At 46.5% G+C, this 21,549-nt stretch overlaps 1 protein-coding gene across 6 annotated transcripts in view; it reads right to left on the reverse strand.

Moving 5' to 3' along the window:
- The window catches only part of PTPRZ1 (protein tyrosine phosphatase receptor type Z1), a 368,376-nt gene that overhangs the window by 133,552 nt on the left and 213,275 nt on the right, over window positions 1-21,549 (reverse strand). For all 6 annotated transcript variants that reach the window (XM_063927193.1, XM_063927198.1, XM_063927197.1 and 3 more), the window contains exons 5-8: window positions 20,219-20,314; window positions 18,785-18,848; window positions 9,289-9,446; window positions 7,802-7,952 (exon numbers count right to left, since the gene is read on the reverse strand). In XM_063927193.1, the coding sequence (XP_063783263.1) occupies window positions 7,802-7,952; window positions 9,289-9,446; window positions 18,785-18,848; window positions 20,219-20,314 (469 nt within the window). The remainder of the gene's footprint in view (window positions 1-7,801; window positions 7,953-9,288; window positions 9,447-18,784; window positions 18,849-20,218; window positions 20,315-21,549) is intronic.

The following is a 21,549-nucleotide window of genomic DNA, read 5'->3' on the forward strand; positions in this document are numbered from 1 at the left end:
TCCCGCCCGTACTGGAGCTTTGGTATAAACCCCATGGTCATGAAATGGACCCCAGCATCATCTAGGACGTATGAAAAAACAGGATTTGAATACCTACTGGTAAATCCTTTTCTCCTAGTCCGTAGAGGATGCTGGGCGCCCGACCCAGTGCGTACTTTACCTGCAATTTTGTTCAGTTAGTTACACAAGTGTGTTACATTTGTTTTCAGCATGTTGCTGTAAATGTTTCATGCCTGTTGGCGTGTGTTATGTTGAATGCCATATTGTGCGGCATGGTTGAGGTGTGAGCTGGTATGAATCTCACCATTAGTATAAAAGTAAATCCTTTCCTCGAAATATCCGTCTCCCTGGGCACAGTTCCTATAACTGAGGTCTGAAGGAGGGGCTTAGAGGAAGGAGCCAGTTCACACCCTTGAAAAGTCTTAAAGTGCCCATGGCTCCTGCAGAACCGTCTATACCCCATGGTCATGAAATGGACCCCAGCATCCTCTACGGACTAGGAGAAAAGGATTTACCGGTAGGTATTAAAATCCTGTTTTTATAGTATTATACAGTATTGATAAAACAGTGACAACAACACATGTAAATAGTATAGCAATAAGGGCAAATATATTAATTAGCCCCAAAAGAGACATACAGTATGTTCTATTACCACAATTGCAATTGAAAATATTTCTGGAGGTTTATGGCTGGCATGCCTGTCCTGGCATTTCAGTGCAAGATGAATTTAGAGAATTAAAAATAGAAATTAGATATAGAAAAGTGTTTAAAACAGAAACAAAAAAAAGAAGAAGATACATTGTAATATAAATTTTGCATGGAAAAAATCCCTGGAAGTTATCACAGGAGCACCCCTGCAATGGCCACTGTCGGCAATAGCATAACCCCTAAATTCTGTAAAGACTGCATTTTTGCATTATTTAGTGGCTATTGCCTTTACTAAACAGACCTCTAAATTGTATAGTGATGTCAAAATCCACTTTTGTGTATCTGATACAAGACTACCTTTTAGACACACGATGGTGCTATAAACCAAGAGATCAATTACTGCAATTTGTTCTATGTGCTACAATGCACAGGGCCTGATTCATGTTTGTAAGCAAAGAAAATTATCAAGCAACTGGGCAAAGCAAAACCATGCTCACTGCATGTGGGACAGATGTAACAAGCACGAAATTAGATTTGGGTGGGGTGTGTTCAAAATGAAATGTAAATTGCAGTGTAAAAATAAAGCAGCCTGTATTTACCATGCGCAGAAGAAATATAACCAGCTTAAATCTAAATCTCTCTGCACATGTTACATCTACCCCACCTGCAGTGCAACATGATTTTGCCCAGATGCTTGATAGTTTGCTTTGCTCACAAACATGAATAAGGCTGCCCAGCACACTAAGACAGGCCCTGGCTGAGCAACACCGCCTCCTTGCGCTCTGCTCAGCCACCTGGCATACATAAATGGGGGAGTGCTGCAAGGCCATGCCCCCATGAGCCATGACCATGCCCCTGTGAGCCATGACCCCACCCCTATGAGCTATGACCCTGCCCCATTTGGTGCGTGCGTAGACTGATATGCCAGGGCTGCTTTAGAGCCCCAGTCTGTCCCTAATTGTGTATGAGGTGTTTTGTTATAAGCTGTAAATGCTTTTCAGGTGTGTCCATTTCTACTTTTAGCTATGTCTCCTTAGCTCAGGAATGCACAATAAGATGATTACTTTTGCCGATTTCAGATTGCACTAATCTTCAAACTGCAAACTATTATACACGATTGCTGCCTTGGAAAGTAGAAATAGTATGAGCAGCATGTATAATTATACATATAGTATAATTTATTTGCCATGAACTACAGTATACAGTATATAGCCATATGGCACATAAAATGAGCTAATACAAAATACAAATATACTAAAGTCTATACTGCATATTGGGGGTCATTCCGAGTTGTTCGCTCGTTGCCAATTTTCGCAACGGAGCGATTAAGGCAAAAATGTGCATGCGTATGGTTCGCAGTGCGCATGCGGTTAGTATTTTAGCTCAAAACTTAGTAGATTTATTCACGTCCAAACGAAGATTTTTCATCGTTGAAGTGATCGGAGTGTGATTAACAGGAAGTGGGTGTTTCTGGGCGGAAACTGGCCGTTTTCTGGGAGTGTGCGGAAAAACGCAGGCGTGTCAGGGAAAAACGCGGGAGTGTCTGGAGAAACGGGGGAGTGGCTGGGCGAACGCTGGGCGTGTGTGTGACGTCAAACCAGGAACGAAACTGACTGAACTGATCGCTATTTGTGAGTAGGTCTGGAGCTACTCAGAAACTGCTAAGAAATTTCTATTCGCAATTCTGCTAATCTTTCGTTCGCTATTCTGCTAAGCTAAGATACACTCCCAGAGGGCGGCGGCTTAGCGTGTGCAATGCTGCTAAAAGCAGCTAGCGAGCGAACAACTCGGAATCACCCCCATTATCCTACATTCACCTGAATACATACTTTCCTTGCAAAAACATATTAAGAGCTAAATGTAATAGCCTGCGAGCTGCCACCTCAGGAGAGCGGAGAAGTGAGCGGAGCGGAGAAGTGAGCCAGTGGAGAAGTGAGCCAGTGGAGAAGTGAGCGGAGAAGTGAGCCAGTGGAGAAATTTCCCCATCAACCAATCAGCAGCTCTGTATCATTTTATAGTATGCAAATTATAGATGTTACTTCAGTGCTGATTGGTTGCCATGGGCAACTTCTCCACTGGCTCACTTCTCCGCTCTTATCACTGCTTAGTAAATGTACCCCTTAGTCCCAGGTATCTAATGTAACCTATCACTTTTCCTGAAAAAATGCCTCCTTTGGTAATCAATATAAATCAGATAGAATCAGATTATTGAAGCCTAGCGTTTCAGGATATTTTTGGACCATTTTATCAGTCTTTGACCAAAATGCTCATACCTACACACTGCACAGCCTAATCACTCAATGATTGGCAAACCAGCCCAATAATTGTACAGTGTGTAGCTACTTTATAAGCTAGTCTAATAGAAGAAGTGAGCGTCTTTAAAGCTGTTTTATTTAGTGCAGTATAAAGATCCCCTCAATATATAGTTTATAATAATAATTATGAATTTTGTCCGAATAGTATTTTTAAAATAGAATTGCATATAAAAATACAAAAACGAATCATTTGAATGATAAATATAAGCAAAATTTCCAATGATTAAAATATAAATGAAACCAATGTCACCCTCTGAAACACAACTTTCTCCTGATTAATCTAAAATGCAAATTACTGCATTGTGCTGTATAACTTTCTCTATATAAAACTATTTAATGTCTTTATCTGGGGTATGGGTTTGAAAGACTCATAAATATTTTATGGTTAGCACCAAGAAAGGGAGAATGCAACATACAGTATTTCATATTGTAATATATACCACTTGTGATTACACGCACATCACCGTTAGTCAGTGATATAATAGGCATTCTGAGAAACTTTAGTACAGTGTTGTGTCAGCATGAATATGATACATATATGGAAAAGGCAACAAATGTTATTCCATTTTCTATCTATATATAATGGGAATTTATATATAAAATGTTACCCAAACTATTATTCTTATCACACAGATAGCTAAAGAACTGTATTGTATGATAAATGAGATTGCAGGTAACATAAAATATCCTGATAATATAAGTGGTTTAACATAGATTAAAACAAAATGTGCATTGCAAATATATAAATATAATTAACTGCACTATATACATATTGCAGTATTACAAAAATTGGGAAAACCAGCTAAAGAGCAGAATTATAAAGATCCCAAAAAAATGTCTTGCACAGAATGAATTGTATACAAAATTGGAATGCAGAAAGATAGAGACTTAATCAGTGTGACATAATATAGCAGTATAGCTGTCCAGAAACACCATACTCTATTACTATGATGCTAAATCCTATTAATCCTTTCTTATGATGCTAATCATAAGATGATAGATATATATATACTAGGTGCTTCATCGCGCCCTACGGGCGCTCTTCACACCGTCGCAAGGGGCTACGCCCCCTTAACCCTTGCATGCCTTTCTGGGGTTCAATATTTGTGTTATATGGAGTATCACCTGCATTCCTTTGTTAGTGGTTAAATATTGCACAATGAAAGGGTGTGCGATGGTGAAGGAGGTGCAGCCCCTTGCGACGGCGTGAACAGCACCTGCAGGCCACAATGTACAGAATGTAGCGGGTGCGGGGGGTACTGCGGATGGTGTCTGTAGATGCTGCGGATGGAGGGGGGGCGGAAGTGGGGGTGGGGCCCGGATGGGGAAGGGTTGGGAGGTGCTGCGGGTGGGGGAGGGGCAGAGGAGTGGGGGATGCTGATGGGGGAGGGGTCCGGAGGCACTGCAGGTGGGGGAGGGGCAGGGGTGCCATGGGTGGGGGAGGGGCAGGTGTGGGGATGTTGCAGATGGGTGAAGGGTTCCGGAGGTGCTGTGGGATGGGAAGGGGCGGGAGTGCTGCTGGTGGGGTAGGGGTCCGTAGGCGCCATGGGTAGGGGAGGGGCAGGTACGGGTGTTGCGGCAGATGGGGAAGGAGGTCCGGAGGTGCTGCAGGTGGTGGTGGGGCAGGTGCGGGGGTGCCATTGGTGAGGGAGGGGTGGGTGAGGGGGGGACCGCGGATGGAGGAGGGTGTCTGCAGATGCTGCAGGTGGAGGGGGGAAGGTGTGGGGGAGACATATAAGGGGGGTGAATGGTGGAGGGGGCCTGGAGATTGCTGGGGGTGGTGAAGGGGCGGAGGAGTGGGAGCCGCGGGTGGTGTAGGGGGTCTGGAGGCACAGCATGTGGGGGAGGGGTGGAGTGCTGCATGTGGTGGAGGGGAAGGTGCGGAGGTGTGGTGCATTGGGGAGAGGTCTGGAGGTGCTGCGGGTACTGTACCTGCCAAAAAGGTAGTTGGAGGGTATGCAGTAACAGGGCCAGGACAGGGGTGACAGGGTCAGAACAGGGTTGACTGGGCCAGGACAGGGGTGACAGGGTCAGAACAGGGGTGACGGGGCCAGGACAGGGGTGACGGGGCCAGGACAGGGGTGACGGGGCCAGGACAGGGGTGACGGGGCCAGGACATGGGCGACGGGGCCAGGACAGAAATGACAGGGACAGGATAGGGGTGACAGGGTCAGTGTAGGGGTGGCAGGACCAGGACAGGGGTGACAGGGCCAGTATAGGGTTGACAGGGCAAGCACAGGGGTGACAGGGCCAGGATAGGGGTAGCAGGGCCAGCATAAGGGTGACAGGGCCAGGATAAGGGTGAAAGGGCCAGGATAAGGGTGGCAGGTCAAGGCCAGGGGTGACAGGGACATGACAGAACACAGGGCACGGGAGAGATTGGTATTAGGGACAGAACAGTGGTGACAGACAGATGTGTCTTACCAGAGTCACTGCTGCTGGCTGCTGCTGTTCCACTCCAACCTGTTGGCATCTGCTGCTGGTGGAGACTTGGCATGGCTGACTCTCTTAGGCTGTATTCCTGCTTCCTCTGCCCGTCCGCATCACTCCCCCCCTCCTCAGTCACACACCGCAGACCTCGCGCAGCTGGCGGGCACTGTGGTAAGGTGAGACTGGGAGTGACTGGTTAGCCCCCAGGAGATGCTGCGGCTGGAGGGAGGAGGGGGTCATAGCATGCACGTGGCGCGGACCTCACGGCTGCTGGGCACTATGGTAAGGGGAGACTGGGAGTGACTGGTTAGCTCCCAGGAGACGCTGATGCTGGAGGGAGGAGGGGGTCAGAGCCTGCAAGCAGCGCGGACTTCTGCAGCGCTACCCGCCGTCTAAAGTGTGTGAAGGAGCTGGGCGCAACTCACTGCAGGTGGCAGCGCTGCAGCTAGCGGTGGGGTCGCAGGGGCTGGAGATAACAGAGGCAGTACGGAAAGTGCACAGCGGCTGGTGACCCACAAAACTACAGCTAAGAAGCGTGGAGTGTGCCAGAATGTGACGCTCCTCCCCGCCAGAGAGACCCTGCTGAGTATGCTGATGTGGGGGTCAAGTATGGCATACCCCCTCACACACCCCCATACCTCCCAAATGTCCCAATTTTCGCGGGACAGTCCCATTTTTTGGGGTCTGTCCCGCTGTCCCACCCGCGGGTCGCAGTGTCCTGCGGTGGGGGGGGGGGGGGGGGAGCAGTTGAAAAGCTCCTGTACTCGCTGTTCTGCTTAGCAGAGCAGCGGTGAATAGTGGAGACAGAGGGAGAGGGGGCATCAGGGGGTACGGATTAAGGGGGGGTTCCAGCAGCAGAGCCGGATTAAGGGGGGGGGGGGGGGGCAGGCGGTACGTACCATTGGCCCCACAGTTTTAGGGCCCCCCCCCGGCTCGAGTAGCTCTGTCCCAGCTCAGAAGCTCCCCCGTCCTGCCAGCAACAGCGTCAGCATTGTGCTACAGTCAGCACACGCTGCTGCATATTGGCAGGTCTGTGGTGTTGCATGGAGGCAGCAGTCTCCCTGCTTTCTTCTGCCTGTGCGGGTGTGTAGGGGGAGCGACCACCTCCTCTGGATTTACCCCTAGCTGAGGGGCCAAAATACCATTAAAAAAAAATAAAAAAAAAAATCCCGGAATTTGCATAATGGGGCGTGGCCTCGCGTCCCGCGATTAGGCCACGCCCCCAACCCACAGCAGGCACAGCAATGAGATAGGGCTCCCCTGTATCAAGTGCCCTGGGCCCCCCGGACTCATAATCAGCCCCTGGGGGCATGCCAGCAGCTCACAGAGCGCTGGGCATGCCCCCTCACTGACGAAAACGGGGCCCTCCCGCGAAGCCACGCCCCCTTTTCGCTGTGTGTGTGTGTGTGTGTGTGTGTGTGTGTGTGTGTGTGTGTGTGAAAGCTAGGAGGTATGCACCCTGCCTGTGCCATGTCCATACTATCTGCTTCTGCAGCTGCTCCTAGTCTCCTATATAATAGCCCAGATCTGTGATCTTGTGATGCACCCTGCCTGTGCCATGTCCATACTATCTGCTTCTGCAGCTGCTCCTAGTGTCCTATAGATTTGGCCAGATCTGTGACTCATTTGACTAACTCCGCCCACTGTTGTGACTCCGCCCAGCGTTAGCAAATGAATCACAAGATCACAGATCTGGGCTATTATATAGGAGATATATATATATATATATATATATATATACACAAACAAATATAAAATCACAGCACTCGCCACCCCAGAAGTGGGGGGCAATGACTGCACTCACCACTCATAGGGTGGGGTGCATGTAGCCCATGGCCACCTACTTAAATATATACAAACAGGAAATTCAGCACTCACCATAGCAAGCTCACTTATCCTCACAACATCAATAAATAAATGATGGGGGTTTAGTTAGTGAATTGGCCAATGCATAGAAGCCTGCAAACCGCTCGCCAAGGTACCCCACCTTCTTGCAGGTCCTACACTATCACAAAGTCTCAAAAATTAAAACTAGCAACTGTATCACACATAATATAACGGCAAATATGCCTGCTTGGTTTAATGTGTACCTGCCACATAGCTGACACAGGTTTAGAACAATTGAGTTTACATAGGGGTGCATGAAAAAGCTTGTGGCCACAGTTAATAAGAGTTAACCAAAGAGTAACCCTGCAATATACAAACAAATATAAAACCACAGCACTCGCCACAACAGAGTGGTGAGTGCAGACATTGCACCACGCTTAGAATAGCGTAGTGAGACTACTGTAACCTTGACGGAGTTTGAGTCTATTGGATCTCTGAGACTGTCCTAGGCAAAGCATAATGGAAATGACTGACACAGATCAGTAATATCAATAAGGATTTTAGAAAAGATACATAACCACCTGTTTCATGTATTTCCTCTGTACCAGTATAGGACGAGAACACTTGTCCAGAGAATTTGTATTGCTGCTGCCTGAAGTTGTTCTGCAAATAATCCCTCACCATAACGTAACCAGACTGCTGCATCGTGAGAATTTCACAGAAATATTCCAACTGCCAGAAAACAATTCAAAAGACTTTAAACACCAGAGTAATATAGATAAACTAAATGAACAGATTACATTATTATTATTTAGTAATACAGTAGATAGATGTAGAGGATACAGATGTGAGTTATCATTCACACAATACAAATTATTTGTGTCAGAGAACTACATTGGTCCTGTTTGAAACAATAAAATTTAGGCTGAGGCTTTGTTGTGATATCTCTATAACTTCTGTTGTACACCCTATACAGGTAACTTCTGATAACTTCTGTTGTACACCCTATACAGGTTCGGGATCATGTTAAATCCAGATGTTTTTTACCTGTTATTCTAGAAAAATATTTAGGCTAGAAACACTAGTTTGTATTACCAACTAGACCGCTCTGAAGAATTTTGCATGTATCAAATAAACCACTTTTTACATTCACCACTGTTTGTCCTTGCAGAAGCTTCTCTGCTTTCCTTTTATGGATGGAAAAGTGTAACAGACTGTAGCCTAACTACTACAGTGGTTAATGTGCCCCCATGAGGGACCTGACATCAGTCTTGGCCCAACGGATGGCCATTTTGTACTTCTTGAAAATGCCAGATGGGCGACCTCCCTCTAACATTCCCTCCGTGACCTGTACATATTCTGCCATCACGTGGGTTTCTCACCAACCTCTGGAGGCAGGTTGGCCCCATTGGAAATATGTGCACCTTATCAATAGTAGTGGCTCATTTATAAATGAGTGATAAAACTCGTTGTGTATGATAAAACTGTCATGTGTTCAGTTCCTAACTGTCATGTTTTTGAAAAATGAAGGAACTGATTGGCTGGAGCACCATTTATTCAACATGTTTTATCATTCACAACAAGTTTTATCACTCATTGATAAATGGGCCCCAATATGTTAATTTAAATCCTCCTGAATATAAAACACAGAGAGGTCTATTTACTAAGCCTTGGACGGAGATAACGTGGACGGAGGTAAAGTCCCAGCCAGTCAGCTCCTAACTGCCATGTTACAGACTGGGTTTGAAAAATGACAGGTGCTGATTGGCTGGTACATTTTCTCCATCCTCTTTATCTCTCTCCAAGACTTAGGGGGTTATTTAGAGCTAGACGCAGCAGTTAGGAGCCGACTGGCTGGTACTTTATCTCCAGCCACTTTATCTCTGTCCAAGGCTTAGTAAATAGGCCCCAGAATTCTCATCATGCCATGGAGGGGACTCAAATTCCCAATGCTGTCCCAGCACAGACTTGCTACAAGGTTCTTCATAACAAGTAGCACTGAAATGATGTAATTTAATTCTAATGTAACTTCTGCTTTGTTCCATGTCTGCACAATTATATTTTTTACCTGGCTCTCAGATATAGTTACTGTGTCCTTAAATACAATCCACTCTACTGTCTCTGAGCATGGAGGAGATGATAGTGATCCATTGTATGTATAATATTTGTCTCTGTAGCTTGGCAGGAGGTCCAACAAAACGAAAGGCTCTAATTCTGCCTTTTTACCTGTAAAAATAGATCAAATTGTTTTATATGTTACAAATTCAAAAAGACTGTGGTCTAGATTATGCATTTCTACAGTAGGATGTGTGATATGTGATATATGAGGGCTTTTCCCATAAAATGGTGCAAAATTATGTAAGTGAGTGTATGTTAGCTTTCATCATTCTGGTTCTATAACATTGTTTTTATAGGGGGAGATATATAGTATATAAATATATATCAGGAAGCGCTCTATTCAAAAAATTAATGATTTATTACATAATATTTTAAAACAATAATAAACAATTTAATATATCAATAGGGTAGACATATAATTCATGTACCTATGGTAAATATCTCTCTCATTAGTGTCTCCAATATTACATGAGTCCTTAATGGCAGTGTTCCTTATATTCAGAAATGTTAATATATGCTGTGAAGTCTTGATAAGAAAAATAGCCCGTATTGCACTTGTCTCCTTTGATCTTGTCAGTCTAGCAGCAACGTGAGGATTGTAGTGGCAAGCACACCAACATGCAGTGTTTCCTCCGTAAATTGATGCTGTATGTACACTGTGGGAACAGGCGGAGGGAGGGCGCCGATTTGGTGATGTCCCGGCGCTATGCTGCACCCCCGTCTGACCTCGGCTGACAGTGTCCTGTGTCGTATAGTGCAGGAAAAGTGGGTCACTCTTACCAGACTTAAATCTTTCACAAGCGCCGTGGAGTTTTGTCAGCAGACTCCCGTATCAGCGGCGGCTATGTAATGTCCGTAATCGGCTATCCTTGGAACACAGCCGTGGAGACAACTTCAATGGATAGGTTATTTGGAAGGTCCTTACGCGTTTCTCCGCCCCTATCTCACGGCGGTTTCGTCAGAGGATGTAATGGCTGCCTTCCAATATGACCAATTTTAGAAGAGTCTCTTCTAGAATTGGTCATATTGGAAGGCAGCCAGAATGGCAGACATTACATCCTCTGACGAAACCGCCGTGAGATAGGGGCGGAGAAACGCGTAAGGACCTTCCAAATAACCCATCCATTGAAGTTGTCTCCACGGCTGTGTTCCAAGGATAGCCGATTACGGACATTACATAGCCGCCGCTGATACGGGAGTCTGCTGACAAAACACGGCGCTTGTGAAAGATTTAAGTCCGGTAAGAGTGACCCACTTTTCCTGCACTATACGACACAGGACACTGTCAGCCGAGGTCAGACGGGGGTGCAGCATAGCGCCGGGACATTACCGAATCGGCGCCCTCCCTCCGCCTGTTCCCACAGTGTACATACAACATCAATTTACGGAGGAAACACTGCATGTTGGTGTGCTTGCCACTACAATCCTCACGTTGCTGCTAGACTGACAAGATCAAAGGAGACAAATGCAATACGGGCTATTTTTCTTATCAAGACTTCACAGCATATATTAACACTAGGTGCTTCATCGCGCCCTACGGGCGCTCTTCACACCGTCGCAAGGGGCTACGCCCCCTTAACCCTTGCATGCCTTTCTGGGGTTCAATATTTGTGTTATATGGAGTATCACCTGCATTCCTTTGTTAGTGGTTAAATATTGCACAATGAAAGGGTGTGCGATGGTGAAGGAGGTGCAGCCCCTTGCGACGGCGTGAACAGCACCTGCAGGCCACAATGTACAGAATGTAGCGGGTGCGGGGGGTACTGCGGATGGTGTCTGTAGATGCTGCGGATGGAGGGGGGGCGGAAGTGGGGGTGGGGCCCGGATGGGGAAGGGTTGGGAGGTGCTGCGGGTGGGGGAGGGGCAGAGGAGTGGGGGATGCTGATGGGGGAGGGGTCCGGAGGCACTGCAGGTGGGGGAGGGGCAGGGGTGCCATGGGTGGGGGAGGGGCAGGTGTGGGGATGTTGCAGATGGGTGAAGGGTTCCGGAGGTGCTGTGGGATGGGAAGGGGCGGGAGTGCTGCTGGTGGGGTAGGGGTCCGTAGGCGCCATGGGTAGGGGAGGGGCAGGTACGGGTGTTGCGGTAGATGGGGAAGGAGGTCCGGAGGTGCTGCAGGTGGTGGTGGGGCAGGTGCGGGGGTGCCATTGGTGGGGGAGGGGTGGGTGAGGGGGGGACCGCGGATGGAGGAGGGTGTCTGCAGATGCTGCGGGTGGAGGGGGGAAGGTGTGGGGGAGACATATAAGGGGGGTGAATGGTGGAGGGGGCCTGGAGATTGCTGGGGGTGGTGAAGGGGCGGAGGAGTGGGAGCCGCGGGTGGTGTAGGGGGTCTGGAGGCACAGCATGTGGGGGAGGGGTGGAGTGCTGCATGTGGTGGAGGGGAAGGTGCGGAGGTGTGGTGCATTGGGGAGAGGTCTGGAGGTGCTGCGGGTACTGTACCTGCCAAAAAGGTAGTTGGAGGGTATGCAGTAACAGGGCCAGGACAGGGGTGACAGGGTCAGAACAGGGTTGACTGGGCCAGGACAGGGGTGACAGGGTCAGAACAGGGGTGACGGGGCCAGGACAGGGGTGACGGGGCCAGGACAGGGGTGACGGGGCCAGGACAGGGGTGACGGGGCCAGGACAGGGGTGACAGGGCCAGGACATGGGCGACGGGGCCAGGACAGAAATGACAGGGACAGGATAGGGGTGACAGGGTCAGTGTAGGGGTGGCAGGACCAGGACAGGGGTGACAGGGCCAGTATAGGGTTGACAGGGCAAGCACAGGGGTGACAGGGCCAGGATAGGGGTAGCAGGGCCAGCATAAGGGTGACAGGGCCAGGATAAGGGTGAAAGGGCCAGGATAAGGGTGGCAGGTCAAGGCCAGGGGTGACAGGGACATGACAGAACACAGGGCACGGGAGAGATTGGTATTAGGGACAGAACAGTGGTGACAGACAGATGTGTCTTACCAGAGTCACTGCTGCTGGCTGCTGCTGTTCCACTCCAACCTGTTGGCATCTGCTGCTGGTGGAGACTTGGCATGGCTGACTCTCTTAGGCTGTATTCCTGCTTCCTCTGCCCGTCCGCATCACTCCCCCCCTCCTCAGTCACACACCGCAGACCTCGCGCAGCTGGCGGGCACTGTGGTAAGGTGAGACTGGGAGTGACTGGTTAGCCCCCAGGAGATGCTGCGGCTGGAGGGAGGAGGGGGTCATAGCATGCACGTGGCGCGGACCTCACGGCTGCTGGGCACTATGGTAAGGGGAGACTGGGAGTGACTGGTTAGCTCCCAGGAGACGCTGATGCTGGAGGGAGGAGGGGGTCAGAGCCTGCAAGCAGCGCGGACTTCTGCAGCGCTACCCGCCGTCTAAAGTGTGTGAAGGAGCTGGGCGCAACTCACTGCAGGTGGCAGCGCTGCAGCTAGCGGTGGGGTCGCAGGGGCTGGAGATAACAGAGGCAGTACGGAAAGTGCACAGCGGCTGGTGACCCACAAAACTACAGCTAAGAAGCGTGGAGTGTGCCAGAATGTGACGCTCCTCCCCGCCAGAGAGACCCTGCTGAGTATGCTGATGTGGGGGTCAAGTATGGCATACCCCCTCACACACCCCCATACCTCCCAAATGTCCCAATTTTCGCGGGACAGTCCCATTTTTTGGGGTCTGTCCCGCTGTCCCACCCGCGGGTCGCAGTGTCCTGCGGTGGGGGGGGGGGGGGGAGCAGTTGAAAAGCTCCTGTACTCGCTGTTCTGCTTAGCAGAGCAGCGGTGAATAGTGGAGACAGAGGGAGAGGGGGCATCAGGGGGTACGGATTAAGGGGGGGTTCCAGCAGCAGAGCCGGATTAAGGGGGGGGGGGGGGGCAGGCGGTACGTACCATTGGCCCCACAGTTTTAGGGCCCCCCCCCGGCTCGAGTAGCTCTGTCCCAGCTCAGAAGCTCCCCCGTCCTGCCAGCAACAGCGTCAGCATTGTGCTACATTCAGCACACGCTGCTGCATATTGGCAGGTCTGTGGTGTTGCATGGAGGCAGCAGTCTCCCTGCTTTCTTCTGCCTGTGCGGGTGTGTAGGGGGAGCGACCACCTCCTCTGGATTTACCCCTAGCTGAGGGGCCAAAATACCATAAAAATAAAAATAAAAATCCCGGAATTTGCATAATGGGGCGTGGCCTCGCGTCCCGCGATTAGGCCACGCCCCCAACCCACAGCAGGCACAGCAATGAGATAGGGCTCCCCTGTATCAAGTGCCCTGGGCCCCCCGGACTCATAATCAGCCCCTGGGGGCATGCCAGCAGCTCACAGAGCGCTGGGCATGCCCCCTCACTGACGAAAACGGGGCCCTCCCGCGAAGCCACGCCCCCTTTTCGCTGTGTGTGTGTGTGTGTGTGTGTGTGTGTGTGTGTGTGTGTGTGTGTGTGTGTGTGTGTGTGTGAAAGCTAGGAGGTATGCACCCTGCCTGTGCCATGTCCATACTATCTGCTTCTGCAGCTGCTCCTAGTCTCCTATATAATAGCCCAGATCTGTGATCTTGTGATGCACCCTGCCTGTGCCATGTCCATACTATCTGCTTCTGCAGCTGCTCCTAGTGTCCTATAGATTTGGCCAGATCTGTGACTCATTTGACTAACTCCGCCCACTGTTGTGACTCCGCCCAGCGTTAGCAAATGAATCACAAGATCACAGATCTGGGCTATTATATAGGAGATTTCTGAATATAAGGAACACTGCCATTAAGGACTCATGTAATATTGGAGACACTAATGAGAGAGATATTTACCATAGGTACATGAATTATATGTCTACCCTATTGATATATTAAATTGTTTATTATTGTTTTAAAATATTATGTAATAAATCATTAATTTTTTGAATAGAGCGCTTCCTGATATATATTTATATACTATATATCTCCCCCTATAAAAACAATTTTGGTATTTCAGCAGTACCTTTTGGGAGCAGCTGTAATCATATTGATATTATTATTATATTTAATTGTTGAAACGAGCAGGATAACTGACTATACAAGCGCCAGGGATTTTTTTAATATGGTTCTATAACATGATATTTAAGGAACACTAAACATCAAATAAATATCACTTTATGTTAAATAGCCACTAACAATACTGTACATTTTTATATAAATGTTCCAGGAGCTTATAAAAAATAAAGATGTTTGAGTTGTAATCTAGAGAACATTTGCTTTGCCAGGGGCGCTCAGACCCCTCAATATACCCATTAAATATGTTCAAGTTTTGGCTGCAATATCCCACATCCTATTGAAGAAATTGTGCTTTAAGTCCTCAAAGTCATACCCCAGCCTGCAACACACAGTAGAATGAATTCAACACTGGCTGGTTGCAGCAAACATTAGTTTATGTCATGCTGAGTTGCATATATATATATATATATATATATATATACGGTAAAGTCCACACTCCAGACTTGATAAGATCAACGATGGGGTGCTCCACAAAGGCCCATAGGCCAGTATATAGAAATTTGGGTATGCAGGCACTCACAAGTAAATTCCAACTGGTATTTATTGATAACTCACAGAGACATAAAGACGGTGTGTCATCGTTTCGGTCATCACATGACCTTCTTCAGGACATCACACAAGGACATCAGAAGGGCAACTGTCCAGTGCAACACCATTCGGATTGGAATGTGAATGTGATGACCGAAACGTTGACACACCGTCTTTATGTCTCTGTGAGTTTTCAATAAATACCAGTTGGAATTTACTGGTGAGTGCCTGCATACTCTCTCTCTCTCTCTCTCTCTCTCTCTCTCTATATATATATATATATATATATATATATATATATATATATCTATATACCCTGCTAAAAAAAATAAAGGGAACACCAAAATAACACATCCTAGATCTGAATGAATGAAATATTCTTAATAAATACTTTGTTCTTTACATAGTTGAATGTGCTGACAACAAAATCACACAAAAATTATCAATGGAAATCAAATTTATTAACCCATGGAGGTCTGTATTTGGAGTCACACTCAAAATTAAAGTGGAAAAACACACTATTCTGTTTTCAAAATGATAAACATATATTGAATTTTTAAAAAAAAAATATATTAAATTATAGTATTTAAGTAGCTGTCCAGTCAGTGGCATCAACCACATCAATGGTTCTCAACCTCGGTCCTCAAGTACCCCCAACAGTTCATGTTTTCCTGGTCACCTAGCAGTTGAACAGGTGTATTCATTACTCACTGACACATTATAAAAGATCCACAGGTGGAGCAAATTATTTCACTTGCAATCCTGTGTGGAGACCTGGAAAACATGAACTGTTGGGGGTACTTGAGAACCGAGGTTGAGAACCACATGGTGAATTCAGCAAGAACTATGGCCCTTATTCCGAGTTGTTCGCTCGTTCTTTTTCATCGCATCGCAGCGATTTTCCGCAAACTGCGCATGCGCAATGTTCGCACTGCGACTGCGCCAAGTAAATTTGCTAAGAAGTTTGGTATTTTACTCACGGCATTACGAGGTTTTTCCTTCGTTCTGCTGATCGTAGTGTGATTGACAGGAAGTGGGTGTTTCTGGGCGGAAACTGGACGTTTTATGGGAGTGTGTGAAAAAACGCTGCCGTTTCTGGGAAAAACGCGGGAGTGGCTGGAGAAACGGGGGAGTGTCTGGGCGAACGCTGGGTGTGTTTGTGACGTCAAACCAGGAACGAAACTCACTGAACTGATCGCAGTGGCAGAGTAAGTCTCGAGCTACTCAGAAACTGCTTAGAAATTTCTATTCGCAATTTTGAGAATCTTTCGTTCGCAAATTTGCTAAGCTAAGATTCACTCCCAGTAGGCGGCGGCTTAGCGTGTGCAATGCTGCTAAAAGCAGCTTGCGAGCGAACAACTCGGAATGAGGGCCTATAGTCTCTATGGTAAATGTGTCTTGCTGCATACTTACTGCAATCCTGAAACATATGATGTGTGGTAACTGTAGCTACAGTACCTTCACTGCAGGTAAAATGTTATTTTTAACTGTAGTGCGAAACAAAATATTTACCATTTTAAATATAATATTTATTTTCACTAGATAAGATCGTGTGACTAAACAACACTTTGGGACTCAAACATCTGTATGTGAAAAAATGTAACTACAAAAAGTGTCAGTTTTAAGACTGTGGCAGTTTTACTTTTGTTTACTGCTAAATAAAGCTTAAATGCCCATGTTGGTTTTCCAGTTATTTTCCTGCAAGTTGGACATTAACATATATAATAAAGGAAAATCAGCAGAAAATTGTTGTTTGCTAAAATGAGTCCTGTAATTCTTTACCCGATTTGATTGGTTTGTATACAAATTGCCAAATGCAATAAGCACCAAGTCCACGAGTCACCGAACATCTGGTCCATCAGGTTCTAGGCCCCACTCTCCGGTACTTACTATTCCACTGGTCCATGCACTGCTTCAGGGGTTCTCAAAGAGCCCAGTGCATCTCTCCTGCTCCATGCTGCTCCTGTAGCCATGTTGCATGTGGACCTGATGCCCATTCTCAGGCATCACCCCATTTACTGGGTGCCGCCATCTTGAAAAATGTCACCTGACTATGACACCTTTGTGAGTCTAGCTCTGGTCCCATGACTCCAACAACCAATCACCACTCAGCACTCGCTATAAAAATGCTTTCTGAAGCCTTGGTCAGTTGCCAGTGCAACACTGCTATATCCCAGTGTGTCTTAGCTTCTGTCATTCTGATCAGTTTCTACCTTCTGATTCCATCTCTGACTTGTCCTGCAGCACTAATGCTCCCAGCAGTTAAAGTTCCAGCCTGGTTACTTAAGCTTCCAGTTCAGACCTGTCCTGTAGCACTACTGTACCTAGCAAATCCAGTTCCAGCTGGTTTACTACAGCTTCCAGCTCAGACCTGTCCTGCAGCACTACAATTCCCATCAATTCCAGTTCCGGCCTTGTTAATAAAGCTCCAAGCTTTGACCTGTCCTGCAGCACTACTGCTGCCAGCAATTCCAATTCCATCCTGGTTAATAAAGATTCAAACTCTGACCTGTCCTGCAGCACTACTGCTCCCAGCAATTCCAGTTCCAGCCTGGTTAACAGAGCTTCCAGCTCAGATCTGTTCTGCAGTACTACTGCTTCCAGTAATACCAGTTCTAGAGTGGTCAGTCCAGTATTCAGTTGCAATCTGCTCAGCTGCACTACTGCTTCCAGCAATACCACTTCCAGCCTAGTCAGATCAGTAGTCCACTCTGCACATCCTGGCAGTACTGTTGACTTCAACGATTCTAATTGCAGGACTATTCACTAGCATAGCTGGTTCCAGCCCGGCACCTACTGTAGTATAGACAGTTCCAGAACGGCAACCAGCATAGCCGCTTCCAGCCCCGATTCTTTTATCACCAGTCCAAGTCCGGCACCCAGCTCTCATACTCTAATGTCTCATCATCAAGTGACCCTCTCATGCACAGGAATTTCATAAAGCCACCTAGTTTCCTACATTCAACTGATACCCCAGCTCCAACCCAGGATTCTACTCCGGGAACTGAATCTCACAGTCTGAACTATTAAAGGTGCAAAAAAAAAGGAAAAACAAACATTTGACTTGCCCCCTTCTTCCAATACAGCATCGGGTGCAATACAGCATCGGTTCTAGTGTTCTAGGGATGGTGGCCAGAATAAACAAAAAAGCTATAGCTGATCAGGGGCTACTAACTGTAGATAAAGAAAAGCCCCATCTCTGACAAAGCACCTGTTTTTGTGTCGGATTTTGGACTTCTCTTCCTGTAATCAATAAATCCCTTAGTGTTAAACTCCTATCTGTATTTTTCTTATTGATTTCCATAAAGGAAAGAGTATACGTTGAACATAATCATAATCATAAGAGACATAAAAAATAATGTCTCTTACCTTTCACTACAACATATACAGTAATAATCCAGAATTTGTTTATAATTTAGCCACACTTGAAACAGCAAACACAAAAACATTAAAGGCCCATACACACTTGACGATGCACACGTCGTTAACGACTTCCCTTGAACTTCCCTTGAACAGCTGAGCAAACGACATGAGCATACACACTACCAACGACCAAAGACCATTCATCGTTGAAGCATCCAAGCTGAACAGTTTATTAAACTAATGAGCTGGGAACAGGGCTGGTGAACAGTGGCTTGGTCGTTGGTCGTTCACACCATACACATTCAACGACGTCTCTGGTCGGTAACGACCATAGTGGAAATTGAGCATACATGCTCCACAGATAAGCGAGGGTCGTTAACGTCCCGCCGGGCCGCGCATCGGTGGTCGTCGGATGCATACACACTTGACGATATAATGAGCGACGTCGTTGATGAGGGCTGAAATGAACGACGTCGCTCATTTTATCGTCAAGTGTGTATGGGCCTTTAGAAGTTCTGAAAGAAAACAGTGATCATGTATTTGGGTGGAAAACATCAACAGAATACAAAAAAAATCTAAACTCACCAAACCGATGAACATTATCAACTCCATTGATAATTGCATCATAATTCTTGTTTTCTTGACCAATCTGCAATAGAGTAATATTACTTTACATGCTGTTTTCTAGAAGGTCACAGAGATTGGTGTGAACACTAATATCACATACTTAATGTTGGGTGGAAATATCTCCAGTCATATGCACATATGTTGTGCAGAGTGAGCTTAGAAATGAAAGGATATGTAATTTGTTTCAGGTCTTAGTGCAGTGTATGGATTTATTGCATAGTGGAACATGCTACCTAATCTAAATATGATTTTGCTTCTTTGGAAAGCAGCAGTATTTGGAATGAACTGTCTGAAAATGCTCCCCATGTTATCTCAAATCCTGTGCTGCCTGATATACCATAACAATCCCCTGCCTGACTTGTCCCATGACTGACAATGAGAACCCAGAGCTTTCCTTCTGCAAGGAATTTGCATATCCCACCGGGCCACCGTGATACATATTCCTAAAGGGATTTAATAAAGTCTGATAGCAGTGTATGTATGAAGAGCAGTTGCATAAAAACAGCTGGAGCAGTACATTTGGCTGCTGTCATCACTGATGATTTAGAGGCCCATAGGGATATGGAGCAGTGAGGGTCTAAAGTGCGTCCGTCACATGACAGCTCATTTTGCCTCTCTCCTAGTTTCCTGGTGGGCTCAGGACTCCCCAAGGGATCTCATCCAACCATGTTCAGGCAACCACAGTGTTTTATCCCCCGAGCAACAGTGACACTATTTGCAATATTCAGTAATTATAGAACATTCATAAAAACAGTCAAGTGCATTATTAGAAAAAAGTACACACCATGTGTCCCCACCCCAAAAAATAAATATATATGAAAAAAAAAAAAAAGAAAGAAATAAAATGGGGAAAAATCAGGAGAAAACATACTTATACAGTGGAAGAACCTGTGTATTGTAAGGGTGTGTACACACGGTGAGATAAATCTGTAAGATTTTGACTATATAGTCAAAATCTTATGAAAAGTTAGTGCATATCTCATGGTGCTAGGCAGCTTGCGATACAGATTCGATCCCGATGCGCGCTCCCGTGGGGTCGGTATCGTAAGGCTAGATAGACTGTGCAGGCAAGTCAATCTTGACTATCTAGTGTACAATCTAGTACAAAGTATAGTCAAAATTGGCACTTAGTCAAAATCGTACATAGACAAAATCTCAAGCACAGTTAGTCAAAATCTGTACAATCTGTGCTATCTGGTCTCTGAGGGAGTTCAAGGGAAATCGCATAGTCAAAATCGAACATAGCAGGGATCTCACCGTGTGTACACACCCTAAGGAGTGTGAAGAATGTTCCTATGAGCTTGCATGTGTCATTAACCCTGAGGTCAGATATTTAGATTGCATTAATGTTTAGTCATTTACATTGACAGTTCACTACAATGTGTCCCTTACCTTAAATAAAACAGATAAAGCTTTCAGTTTTCCATTTTCTTTTATTGCATCATCCAAACTGTCAAACTGCTTATCATTAAAGCAGAAGATCTGCATCTGTAAAAAATAAAAATACGTGCAATGAAACATATCAATAGTACAGTACAGTATGCAAAGTTGCATGGTACATAACTGTAAAGTACTGACTAAATAAATGTCACTTCTGACAGCAAGGAGCCTGTTTGCAATATATTTGCTTCAGAATCTTGTGCCTGCTGAGGACATCTATTAACTTTTATTGTGCAGTTCTTTTAGCATTTATATAGCTTCTTATGCTCTTCACAGGTGTTACTTGGTGGCATTCTAACTGCACGTTAGGATACAATCTGTTCTCATACATTGTGACACAAACACTTGCCATAATTCAGGCACATATTAGCAGTACCATTGAAAAGTAACTATTTCCTGAGTGCCTCCTACGCTCTTCCTCATGAACAAGGTGCAATCACTTTCTTCTTTTTCTTATTTAGAAATTGTTTTAACAGGAACAATTGCAGAGCGGTTATCCTACTGACTAGTCATAATTTAGTATAACTACTTATTTGCACATGATGCAAAGCATTTCAGCATTAACATGATGAGCCCACACTACATGATCACATAATCCAAGCTTTTTTTGAGTTATATACTTATCTCCTATATAATAGCCCAGATCTGTGATCTTGTGATTCATTTGCTAACGCTGGGCGGAGTCACAACAGTGGGCGGAGTTAGTCAAATGAGTCACAGATCTGGCCAAATCTATAGGACACTAGGAGCAGCTGCAGAAGCAGATAGTATGGACATGGCACAGGCAGGGTGCATCACAAGATCACAGATCTGGGCTATTATATAGGAGACTAGGAGCAGCTGCAGAAGCAGATAGTATGGACATGGCACAGGCAGGGTGCATACCTCCTAGCTTTCACACACACACACACACACACACACACACACACACACACACACAGCGAAAAGGGGGCGTGGCTTCGCGGGAGGGCCCCGTTTTCGTCAGTGAGGGGGCATGCCCAGCGCTCTGTGAGCTGCTGGCATGCCCCCAGGGGCTGATTATGAGTCCGGGGGGCCCAGGGCACTTGATACAGGGGAGCCCTATCTCATTGCTGTGCCTGCTGTGGGTTGGGGGCGTGACCTAATCGCGGGACGCGAGGCCACGCCCCATTATGCAAATTCAGGGATTTTTATTTTTAATTTTTTTTTAATGGTATTTTGGCCCCTCAGCTAGGGGTAAATCCAGAGGAGGTGGTCGCTCCCCCTACACACCCGCACAGGCAGAAGAAAGCAGGGAGACTGCT

This window comes from Pseudophryne corroboree, chromosome 6, assembly GCF_028390025.1.
Source record: "Pseudophryne corroboree isolate aPseCor3 chromosome 6, aPseCor3.hap2, whole genome shotgun sequence".
Lineage (NCBI taxonomy): Eukaryota > Metazoa > Chordata > Amphibia > Anura > Myobatrachidae > Pseudophryne > Pseudophryne corroboree.